We start from the raw sequence: 12,930 nt of genomic DNA on the forward strand, positions 1-12,930 counted from the left end.
GGAACAGGCACGATTTTACACAAACCATGAACAATAAACAAGGATTCATGCGAACTATAAAAACATATCCGATGAATTCATCATCAAATACAATTGGGAAATGTATGTTCTCTTGTGAACAAAAGAAACAGCAAAACCATAATTTTTGCTTTTTATAAATGCGCCATAGTAAAATAAAGGTATAATTTTCAAGAATATTTGGCAAATTGTATATGCATTGAAATACTGTCGTTACTCTTTAGCCAGCAAACAACTCAAAGTTGTTCTAACCTTATGGATACATTATATATTTAAGGGACCTTTTCACGTTTTGATGAATTGATAAAATTGAAAAAATGTTTCAGATTCGCAAATTTTCTTTGTAGTAATGATATTTGTGAGAAAACAGTAATCCTTATCATTTATCATGCTCTAAAATATCCATTATATTCATCTTTGACGATTTAAAAACCTGAAAATTATAAAGCGTTGCAACGCGAAACGATTGAATAATTTGGAGAGTTCTGTTGTTGTTATCTTTTTGTGACACTATATTGCTTATAGAAAGTATAAAATACATCATTTTCTCTTCGAGCACGAATTCCCGAGTGATCTAATCGTTAGAATTTTACTCCAGAGGTCAGTGGTTCGAGCACACTTGAGGGTGCCTTATTTTTCTTTCTTTAATTGTATTCTTGTTGTCTATTGCAGCTTTTTAGATCTTATGTTTCACATTTATCAATATAAAGCATTTAATGACAAACTGCAATGCAAGCCAAAATCTGTGAAAAGTTCCCTTTAAATTGTGTATGAAAATGAAAATGTGGTTCCGATTCCTTCGCGTCGGAAATCTACATCTATTATTGATTATTGGCCGATACACAGCGATAAATTATTTCTTACAGTGTCTTGGACTTTTAAACGGTAAAGATATTATAAGAATGGATTTGTTTTACAAATATTTAACTCTAACGTAACACACTTCCCATACATAATCATGTATACATAGTCGTGTTTATTTATATTTAATATAGCTCTTATGTCGATCTAAATCTCCATTTAACGGAATTATTTGTAATGATATGGGGACAACAACGAGTTTTTTCTGTATATTGGTACTATTTAATAATCCGAAAAAACTCTAATATCTGAAGTAAAAACCTATATTTCTCCAACCGACCTGCAACTGTGGACAGACGGGCCTCGTGAAAAACGAATGTGTGTAACCCTATGTGTGTAACCTGGCAAACTTAACTATCAAGGTAGCTGGTATACACGCACCGCTGAAACAACAACAATCAACTTATTACCGATTTCTGATATAGTTTAGCTTTTATCAATGCGTAACTTCTTTCCTCTCAGAGGTATATGTCCTTTTATAGGTGCAATAGTTTTTTTAAACGTCAAATGTGGTGTGGTTAATGTGGTTAGTAAGTCTGATTCTGTGTTTGTTCTATTTGTGATCTACCGAAGTTGAGATTTGAAATAAAAAAAATATTATTCTTTATTTCCTCCGATCATGACCGATGTCGAATATTCGAACAACATCAGTGCCGTAGCCAGACCCAACTTTAAGCCGAGGCAGTATCTAAGGTCCTTCTAGTCGGGTCCGGGGGCATGCCTCCCCGGAATTTTTTTTATCCCTAGAACATCTCTGGTGCGTTTCAAAGGCAATTTAAACAACATTTTATACCTAAATTATCGGAATCGTGGACGCTATATATGACTGTTTGGTATCAATAAAGTTAAAAAAAAAAATCTGCTTCAAGTTCATTGTCAATTTTATATTCTGGTACCATAAACGGTGTTTGAAGTGACAATGATGTAACAAACTTAACTACAGAAAAATAGTCATATACTTCATTTGAAGTCAGTGACAGATAGAAACAAAAGTTGAGACACAGCTCTCTCATACAACCCATAGTATGTATATGGATAACAAAATGTGCTCTACATATTTATTATTGAAATACTAAAATAAAATAGATCTACCTTATAATATGAAGAAACAGATCTATCAAACATTTTAGCGAATAATGTTTCATGAACATGTTTTATTATTCTAAAACTTTTAAATATCAATCTTATTGAACGCTAATTCAACTCTCCTGAATCCAGTCGAATCCCACATTTTTAGAATTTGTTTTAAATCAACTGGAATGTGTTTATGCACCAACATTAAAGCGATGTCATTAAGCCGTTCCTCTTTCATAGTAGAACGTGTCCACGTTTTAAGCCTTAGCAATGCGCTAAAACTCCGCTCACATGTACAAGAACCAATAAAAAATATTAATTCTTAAGATAACATCATATCAGCTTCCGCAAACTTGCTGTTGTAGTTCAGACAAGTTCACCGTGAAAAAATTTGTGTACGTTTTGTTTTTCCATTTAGAGCTTGAAAGCACAATAGGGCTATTTAATGAAATATTTAAATGCATTAAATCAAAAGCGTTTTCAATCATAAACACATGTAAAAAGGATCATTGATAGAATTTACTTAAACACGGACCTACTGGGATTCGAACCAACGCAGTGACAATATAATAGTGAGCAATGGATCCAAAGTCTGACGCCTTACCGATCGCGTCACAGGGGCATATTGCTTTTTATGAGGAGAACAAATATTTAACTGAAATCAGTAAAGTTTTTGGCCATTTTTTCAATTTTCTTGTGTAACATTTTGTTTTAGCACTGCGTCATCATTTTCTGTCAGTTTACAGTTTTATCGTCAACTTCATTGACTATTAAAAAGAAAAGACTTGAACTTCTTTATATCAAAAAAGTTTAATACGCGGGATATCGTAATTTGAAAATTCCAATGTAAACAAAGATTCTTATCACCTGAAACGGTCCCGGATTAAACTCGAAAACGCCAACCGACCGAAGTGTGTCTATGTCCAAAATAGATCCAGACCTGGTCGTAAAACACCCGATCCTCGCTCGGTACGTTCCGATGTCCACAATGATTGTAACATCGAAGTGTACAGTGCGACGCTTTGTTTAATATACGGATTTTCCTAATCATTTAATTTCATTTTGCTGAGAAATTTGGCATCAATAGAAGTTATTAAAATGAAATAATTATCTGCCTCAAAATGAGCCAATTGTTCAATGATAATATTTGTTTGTGATCATAGTGCCTTAAATTCATTAAATTGCCTCAATTTCTTATATAGAGTTTATTCTTTGACATAAATTTTCCTTTTTTTCCCATGTAATCTCAAAATTGCTCTGCAAATTTTAGCCGAGGCAACTGCCTTGGTGTGCCTCAGCGTGGCTACGGCGCTGAACATAACTATACAATAATCACAAAGCATGTCCAACATAGGAAGAGTGGCATAATTTACAAAATATATAATCATGAATAAATACAAACACACACACACAATTCTTAATGATATCATTTCAGCTGTTGTTATACATGTATTTACAATATCACATACCAAAGTCGAAAGCCAAAGTTGGTGTAATATTTGTAAACTTACATGTGTAAAGTATTCAATTACCACACTATTTAGCTATTATCGATAACTTAATTTACTTTACCTTAAACGAAAATTCAAGCTAAAGTTAGGTTATCAATAATTTACTGACAATATCATATCATCCTGTAAGTTATTACAAAGAAATATTATAGTCAATTTGAGCGAATATAATATAAACAAGTTAAAACAAATCACATATGAGTTTTAGTAAAACGAAATTGCTAAAAAGGCCATCTTCAGTTACTGTAAATGCAAGACACACTAGATGTCTACTCATTGTCAATACGGGAAGAGCCATAAATTGCATAAATTTGCAGTGCCCGATCACTCTGTACAGTTCAACAATGCATAAATTTGCAGTGCCCGATCACTCTGTACAGTTCAACAATAGGCTTATTCCTTTTGGATTCTGTTTTTTCACAAAACCAGAGAGTATGGTTCAAAATACTGTCTGTGAACTTGTAACAGATTGCACATTTACTTGCAAATTGCCTCGACATCGGCATACTTAGGATCTTCATTGACTTGTGGTTCACAGAGAGTGACAATGGCGGTAAGTGGTCTATCAGCTTCAAATAGCTTTAAATCCTCAAGACATGTAATTTTATTTGCAATGTCTGAGCGTCTTTGTCTGTTTGTAATTCTAACACTGTTTTTGATTGTCCGTTTCAATGCCATCTTTCCAAGGAATACACCACTTTCCAGATATGTTTCTAGGGTAGGCATCAAACTGTACTTATGTAAAAGTCTGTAGATGTCAAGAATCAGCCCTTGCATATTAATGCACCCTAAGCAATATCGTGTTAGTCTATGTATGAACACTTTCTGGGCCAAGAATCTAACTGGAAGCCGGCACAGTTGCCCGAAAAACTCAAGCTTCTAAAAGTCTATCAGTTCTTCCGCGGATTCAATGTTTAAGCATGACAATGCAACATCGGTGTTTGTGTTCCTACCGACGCTAAGAATTTGTTTAACACATCTTCTACGAGATATTTCAAGTTGATTTATGTCACCATTAGAATAGTTGCACCATAGCGGCGAGCCATATAAAGCTTTGGGCAAGACCAGATTAACATATATTTTACGAAGTGTTATAGGATTAAGTTCAGCAGGATTAAATCCACAATGAAGGATAGAATTGAGGGTACCTCTCATCTTCGACGAAGCTTCACACATCAGTGCACCGCTCGACATGTTACGGTCACATTTCAGTCCAAGATGTGTGTACGTTTCTGCTTCCTGTATAGTTTCACGCCCGAGTGTCCAATTACGTTCAGGTCAGCTGCATCGCTGTTCGTTGAATACTATAACTGCACATTTTGATGGATTATATTCAAAGCGCCATTTCCACGAATAGTCATAGCATATTTTCATCATGCCATCAAGTGCGTGCTTTGAAAATACAATTAGAATCATGTCATCTGCTACTGTAGGACTGTTCATATTCATTCTGTACATACAAAAACCTAGACCAGAATGTTCAAGAGCATTGATTAGTCCATTTATATATACTAGATAGCAGTTCGGTGAACTTTTCCTGCCTGGCGAGTTCCCTGACAAACAGGGAACCATTTCGATGTATGGCCATGATTTTTGACACAACTAGTCATGTTCGCGTATAATTCCATGAATGCGAGCAGTGAAGTGTCGTCTATTATTGTTTGGAGCTTGTTAAAGAGGCCGTCATGCCACACTTTATCGAACGCTTGTCTCCCATCCAGGTAGCACACGTATAGCTTTGATCCATGTTCACGTGCAAAATAGACACTTTCACGTAACATGAATGACGTCATGAGATAGCCAAGGCCCTCCTGGAAACCACCCTGTTGAATGTTAATCTCGGCCATCATAATTGTACTACATTGTTGTAAAAGCACAGATTCAAAGAGCTTTAACACAATAGAAGTAAGGGTTATAGCTCTGTATTATCCGGATTGTCCTTTTGTTTTGATCCTCCTTTATGTAGCGTTATTATAACACCACGCTTGAGAATGTCAGGAATGTACACTGTACGAAGAATTGCAGTGAAGAAATTAGCTAATAATGGCGAAATAGCACTCGCTACTGGCTTGAGATGCTTGTATGTTATACCATCATATCCAGGAGCCTTTCCGTTTAGACAAGAACGTATACACCTCTGAATGTCTTCGGGCATTACTGTGGCGTTGCTGTCAGGTATCAATGTCTCACGCATTTGCCCAACGTTTTGTGACACATGATCACGCCATTTGTCATCAAAATGTTCAGAGTTAGATGGCGAATATAGTCTTTCAAAATAAACCTCCCATTGTTTCGTAATCGCTTTCTGGTCACGATGTACCATTTCACCAAACTTGATACCAGATGTGAACTTATTACAGTTATAGGCCATACGATGTGTGTTGACCTGTTTCCAGAAATCTTTTGTATTCATTTCTGCAGATTCGTCAATATCCCGGTTCAGCTGCATCATATGCCCATTTGCTGCCTTTCTATGGGCTCGCCGGAAGTCCCTCTTTGCCGTCTTATAGGACATATACTCTGTGTTAGTTTTGTTCCTCGGACGTCCAGCACGACACCACTGGGACCTTTAATAACGCATCTGTTTATGGTATTCACGTAAACCACTAAGCCAGTACGGCTTTAAATGGGACTGAAATGGTCTATGACCGATACAAGTTCCTGCCGCTCCTGTCAGCACATCACATAACATAGTATATGTTGAGTCAATACTGTCTTTACTATCGCACACATATGTACATTGATTCAAAGAGTTTGTAACATTTCCAACATAGTCACTAATTTGTGCATCCGTGGCTCTTTTCCAGCTTATACGTTTAAAAGATTCTTCACTGATGTTAAATTTACGGTTTGACACAGGAAAGTTTATGCTTACTGTGACAGGTCTATGTCTAGATACATTGAGACAATCATCATCTAAAATTTCACAATGCGAAACGAGATCAATACAGTCACTAGATAAACAAATATAGTCAATCACTGATTCATATACAACATCATATAATACAAATGTAGACTACATACCATTACAAGCTGGCAAACAGTTTACAGGTATATTCTGCGAGTCTGAAAAGAACTGCCTAAGAAGCAAACTTCAAGGTTTGTCATCAAGTACAGAACAATTAAAATCACCCATAAGAATTACCATCCTTAACTCACAATAGGCACACCAAAGTTCATACAATTTCTGCACGTTATCCCTGTATAACACATAAGAATGATTGGTACATGGCAGATACACTTGAAAAATAAATACATAATTGCTTGGTGATATTTGTAATTGTAAACCAATAATCCTATCATCAATTTCAAGGGGCGAAACTCTGTCATTGAGTTCATGTCGCCAAAGTAGGGCTACTCCCCCTTTACCAATTTTCCGTTTGCTAGGCAATAATAGGTCATTATCACACTTGACAATATATCTATAATTTTTAAAAGCAGAGTCAAGAAAATGTACACTGTTATTAAGTAACCAATGTTCAGAAATACCACAAATATTTATGTGAAGGTTAGTCAATGTTTTACACAAGTAAGACATAATTATCCCCACGCTTTTTGAAAAAAAGGTGGGGATATTGTGGTTATCTCCGCCGTCCGTCCGTCCGTCTGTCTGTCTGTCCGTCCGTCCTGGCCACTATCTCCTCCTACACTAAAAGCACTAGAACCTTGAAACTTACACACATGGTAGCTATGAGCATATGTGCGACCCTGCACTATTTGGAATTTTGATCTGACCCCTGGGTCAAAAGTTATAGCGGTTGGGGTGGGGCCGCGTCAGAAATTATCACTCATTTTTTTAGGTTATTTTACATTTACTTCTTTATTTCTACACCGATTCACTTCAAATTGATACTGGACCTCTCTTATGACAATACGGTCAATCTCAACCATGCATGGCCCCATTCCCAACCCTGGGGCGCCCCGCCCACATAGGCCACACCCACCAAAAATTTCCATTTACTATAATTTTTTCATTTCTACACGGATTCACTTCAAATTGATACTGAACTTTTGTTATGACATTAGGGTCAATCTCAACTATGCATGGCCCCATAACCAACCCTGGAGCCCCGCCCACACAGACCACACCCACCCAAAATTGCCTTTACTATAATTTCTTCATTGCTACACTGATTCACTTCAAATTGATATTGAACTTCTCTTATGACAATACAGTCAATCTCAACTATGCATGGCCCCATTACCAACCCTGGGGCGCCCCGCCCACATAGACCACACCCACCCAAAATTGCCTTTTACTATAATTTCTTCATTTCTACACCGATTCACTTCAAATTGATACTGAACCTCTCTTATGACAATACGGTCAATCTCAACTATGCATGGCCCCATTACCAACCCTGGGGCCCCGCCCACATAGACCACACCCGCCCAAAATTGCCTTTTACTATAATTTCTTCATTTCTACACCGATTCACTTCAAATTGATACTGAACTTCTCTTATGACAATACGGTCAATCTCAACTATGCATGGCACAATTACCAACCCTGGGGCGCCCTGCCCACATATGTCACACCCACCCAAAATTGCCTTTTACTATAACTTCTTCATTTCTACACCGATTCACTTCAAATTGATACTGAACCTCTCTTATGACAATACGGTCAATCTCAACTATGCATGGCCCCATTACCAACCCTGGGGCCCCGCCAACATAGACCACACCCGCCCAAAATTGCCTTTTACTATAACTTCTTCATTTCTACACCAATTCACTTCTAATTGATGATGAACTTCTCTTATGACAATACGGTCAATCTCAGCTATGCATGGCCCCATTACCAACCCTGGGGCACACCTAGGTCAAACATTCGGCGTGGGGATACGCGTCGGCCTCTGCCGCGCCATTTCTAGTTCCAGTTGCATTCCATGAAATAAAAAAAACAATCTGAAGTTTTCAACATTCAGTTCACTCATTCAGTGTTTGAAATATATTGAAAACCTTTACATGTGAAATATTTTCTTTGACTGGCATATGTTAATTCGGCAAAAGTAGCTGTTACCTACATAAACACACATGGAGACACCCGGAGACACCCTAGTTCTTCTTGAATGCTCTGAGCTTTTATGGCTACAAACACACTGCTCAGAGTTCATCCTGATTAGACCAAATCCAAAGACCTATCAATATGCATGTATATTGATAGGTGTTTGACAAAATCCAATGTAAAAAAATAAGTCTCAAGTTTGTCAATAAAATCGCATTCAATCAACCTTAAACAGCATAACAAACACAATACCTGTTACAATCAATATCAGTTGCATGTTGTTTGTGGATAATTGCTCAAAACAAAAAGTTGATAAAAAAATCAAATGTAAGCCAAAATTTTGAACTGACTATTTGATCTATCTTATGGAGGGTCTGAAAAAAACACACGGTGTATTTCAATTGGTTAATAAGACACAGGATCTATCTTGCTAAGGATTCAGGAGATAATCCATAGCGTATTTTCTATTTCAGAATACTAGGCTATTTCCATTGCAAAAACTTACACATTTGTATGAACAGTTGATGTGTTTGAAACTTTGGATTAATAATATTATCATGCAAGCACACCACAGCACGTAAGTTGTTTTTATTTGCGCATTAGTGATATAAATGATCTGTTTGTTTTTATTCATGCCAGAAAATAGTTTATGTTGCATATATTACTGATTTAAGTACTGCTTGGATTTTGGGCAGCAGACTTTACATGAAATATGCCACGTTGCAACTCTCAACGACCTGAAAGGTCAATAGCTGGGAGTTGGATTATTGCAACTAGGGTACCCCCTCCACCCTAGTTCATATAAACGTACTCCCAGAGCCTTTGATAATGTTTGCTCTGCCGCTCTGGGAGTTAGTACATATGCATCCCTTCTTAAACTCAATCACAGTTCTGCGCACAGATTTTGTGCGCATCACTAAACAGACGTTGTTTTTGTTTACCAATAAAGGCTAGAGGTGAAGAGACTACAAAAACACATTAAATAAGTTTACCTGAATGGCAGCTTTCAGACATTATCCTTTGCATGCAACCTAAAAAACACACGAATGTATCAACACACTATTCCTGCTTGCATTTTCATTTTGAAATTTGGACCAATGTAAATATTTGACATCCGTTTGACATCATTATCGACACCAAATATCAAGATGTGTCCTGAGATCTAACCAATAGCAACACTTTTAGTCGGCACTATTAAAACAGTTTCCCAATATGGAGGATAGAGCGTATGAAAGAATAACAACGTAAATAAAAAGCAATTATTTCTTGCTTTTAGGGTACCATTTTATGAGTTTATGCTTTAGACAGGTAACCATTGATAAGTTTTTGCAGTATTAGTGTTCCTTAGCATTTTCAGTGGTGATCAAATTGCAACTATCAGCAACCCTTTAGGTTATAAAGCTGAGAGTTGAATTATTGCAATTACCTCCCCCCAGCTGCAAAAGCATAACAATTTTCCATATTATATACCGGGTAGCATATCTGTCTGTAGTATCAGCTCTCTTAATGAATACGAACATTTTTTTAATTGAACAAATACAAAAACACAAATTGTTATATGTCAATCTATAGGTAAATGTGTACTCTGGGACATAACAACGAAAACTACATTTAAATCGACAATGTTTTGACATTTTATGGCTAAACTTAGCTCCCTGTAGTTATCTGTTTCATATTCAATTGTCTCATAGTATCGACCCTTCTGATTGGCTGCTAAAATTTGTTACTATGCTGCATGTGCTTGGTCTAAAAAAAAGTAACTTAATGGAAAAAATGAAACTCTTTCTCATGTTGTTTTTAAAACATTTTTACATTTTATTTTATTTTTAAGCGGCATATAAAACATTTCATAAAGCTACTATTAATCCATAAATTTACCATCATAATTGTGTGTAAAGTAATTAAAAATCATACATGTAGCATCGTCCTGGAATAAACATGACCTACTTTCAAACAAACACAGGAATCATAAGAATATTTGTTGTAATCAGTATTTTTTTTCCCTCTTTATAAAGTATCGGAAAACACAATTTCTCAATTTGGAAGAAACTACGAATTTCCCTATTGCTGTCAAGTATTTGGGAGTAAAAAATCAAATACACCAATATCATAATATACAACACAAATTTTTTTAATTTCAGGGTTGTTCACGCACAATTTTCCCAAATGGGCTCGCACCGTTACTTTTCCCAATTGGACAAAAAAATTAGTGCTTGTAATAGTCATGGATAACCATCAAATAAATAACAACTTCTTAAAATTGAAAAAAAAACATGAACTTTCCAGAACTTCTTGAAGGTTTTTCGTTGAAGGCACAATACTCTGAGGAGGAGCGATAATGTGAGAGTAAGAGATACACATAAACAAACAAAAAAGAGAGTGTAAACAGCCTCACTATTGTATTCTTGATTGTAGGCTGCAATATAGCAATGAGAAATAGTAAATGTTAACAAAATAAAGCTAAAATAACAAGCTTTAATTTGAAACTTATAATAGACGAAACACAGTGTTTTTTCCAAATGACATATTGACTCACTTTCGGACATAATGACAAACAAAAACATCTATAAGTTCTTACAGAAATCTGGACATATGAGATGTATGAAATTTAACCTCATATAAAATGTTGTGATTTTTCACCAAACATCCCACACAATGAATTGCCTCTTGACAAATTCAAAATTTCCTGTCTTACAGAGCTGTGGTAAATAAAGGTGGACATGTTTAAGAATGTTGATGGCCACAAGAGGACCGACTTCCTTGAGCAAACAAAGGCCCAGAGAGAGGAGCGGGCACTGGAAAAACTTAGGGAGAAGTCTGCACTAATAATACAGGTGAGAAGTCTGCACTGATAATGCAGGTGAGAAGTCTGCACTAATAATACAGGTGAGAAGTCTGCACTTATAATACAGGTGAGAAGTTTGCACTAATAATACATGTGAGAAGTATGCACTAATAATACAGGTGAGAAGTCTGCACTAATAATGCAGGTGAGAAGTCTGCACTAATAATACATGTGAAAAGTATGCACTAATAATACAGGTGAGAAGTCTGCACTAATAATACAGGTGAGATGTCTGCACTTATAATATAGCTGAGAAGTCTGCTCTAATAATACAGGTGAGATGTCTGCACTTATAATATAGCTGAAAAGTCTGCACTAATAATGCAGGTGAGAAGTCTGCATTAATAATACAGGTGAGATGTCTGCACTTAATATAGCTGAGAAGTCTGCACTAATAATACAGATGAGATGTCTGCACTTATAATATAGCTGAAAAGTCTGCACTAATAATACAGGTGAGAAGTCTGCACTAATAATACAGGTGAGAAGTCTGCACTAATAATACAGATGAGAAGTCTGCACTAATAATACAGGTGAGAAGTCTGCACTAATAATACAGGTGAGAAGTCTGCACTAATAATACAGGTGAGAAGTCTGCACTAATAATACAGGTGAGAAGTGTGCACAAATAATACAGGTGAGAAGTCTGCACTAATAATACAGGTGAGAAGTCTGCACTAATAATACAGGTGAGAAGTCTGCACTAATAATAAAGGTGAGAAGTCAGCACTATTAATACAGGTGAGAAGTCTGCAATAATAATACAGGTGAGAAGTCTGCATTAATAATACAGGTGAGAAGTCTGCACTAATAATGCAGGTGAGAAGTATGCACTAATAATAAAGGTGAGAAGTATGCACTAATAATACATGTGAGAAGTCTGCACTTATAATAGATGAAATGATCTTTACAGTAAAACTAGGGATTGCAAAATGTGTATTTGTCTTTTTGTCATGTAAACAATTGAAATGTATTAATTATCTTAGTATTAAGATATTGGAATGAATTATAGTTTTCAATATAGGCCCTAAAGCAATTAAACGATTGGTGAATTATGAAATCATTCAAGCTGTCATAATATCGGTATTTTTCATTCATTTTTTTTTTCATAGGTATTTGTGAGAAAAAAACGTCAAATGAATGAAAGAGAGTATAGTAAAGGTGTGATTAACAGTATCTTTCTATTTAATTGTAGGTTGGAGGTAACGCAATCTAATTAATAAGCCATATTGCATACATTTACAAAGTTACTTCAGAATTTTTTTAAATATGCTTTATTCTAATTTATTATCAGAAACATTCTTTTACAATTACAGATTTTAGTATTTATTGGCCATTTTGGCAGTTGGTTATTCTAACATAGTCATCTGAATTTGCTTACATGTTTGGTTTTCAGAAGGTTTTCAGGGGACACAGGTCAAGAAATTCAACTCGTATTGCAATCAGGTACAAACAAGTTTGGAGAGGTGAAAGAGAACAATACTTTATGCCTTTTATTTAACCATTTATGCCTAACGTCTAGAAAAAAGGCCTTGGCAAACAGCGTAGACCCAGATGAGACGACGCATGATGCGGCGTCTCATCAGGGTCTGCGCTATTTGCTTAAAGGA

At 35.9% G+C, this 12,930-nt stretch overlaps 1 protein-coding gene across 3 annotated transcripts in view; it reads left to right on the top strand.

Moving 5' to 3' along the window:
* Nucleotides 1-1,240: 1,240 nt before the first annotated feature.
* The window catches only part of LOC127847714 (ubiquitin-protein ligase E3B-like), a 51,197-nt gene continuing 39,507 nt past the window's right edge, over nt 1,241-12,930 (top strand). Inside the window, exons 1-3 of one of the 3 annotated variants that reach the window (XM_052379803.1) lie at nt 1,241-1,343; nt 11,173-11,309; nt 12,717-12,766. In XM_052379803.1, the coding sequence (XP_052235763.1) occupies nt 11,196-11,309; nt 12,717-12,766 (164 nt within the window). In that variant the 5' untranslated portion in view covers nt 1,241-1,343; nt 11,173-11,195. Of the gene's footprint in view, nt 1,410-11,172; nt 11,310-12,716; nt 12,767-12,930 lie in introns of all 3 variants that reach the window. The other 2 variants (XM_052379802.1, XM_052379804.1) reach the window with 2 other exon arrangements.

This window comes from Dreissena polymorpha, chromosome 10 (genome assembly GCF_020536995.1).
Source record: "Dreissena polymorpha isolate Duluth1 chromosome 10, UMN_Dpol_1.0, whole genome shotgun sequence".
NCBI lineage: Eukaryota > Metazoa > Mollusca > Bivalvia > Myida > Dreissenidae > Dreissena > Dreissena polymorpha.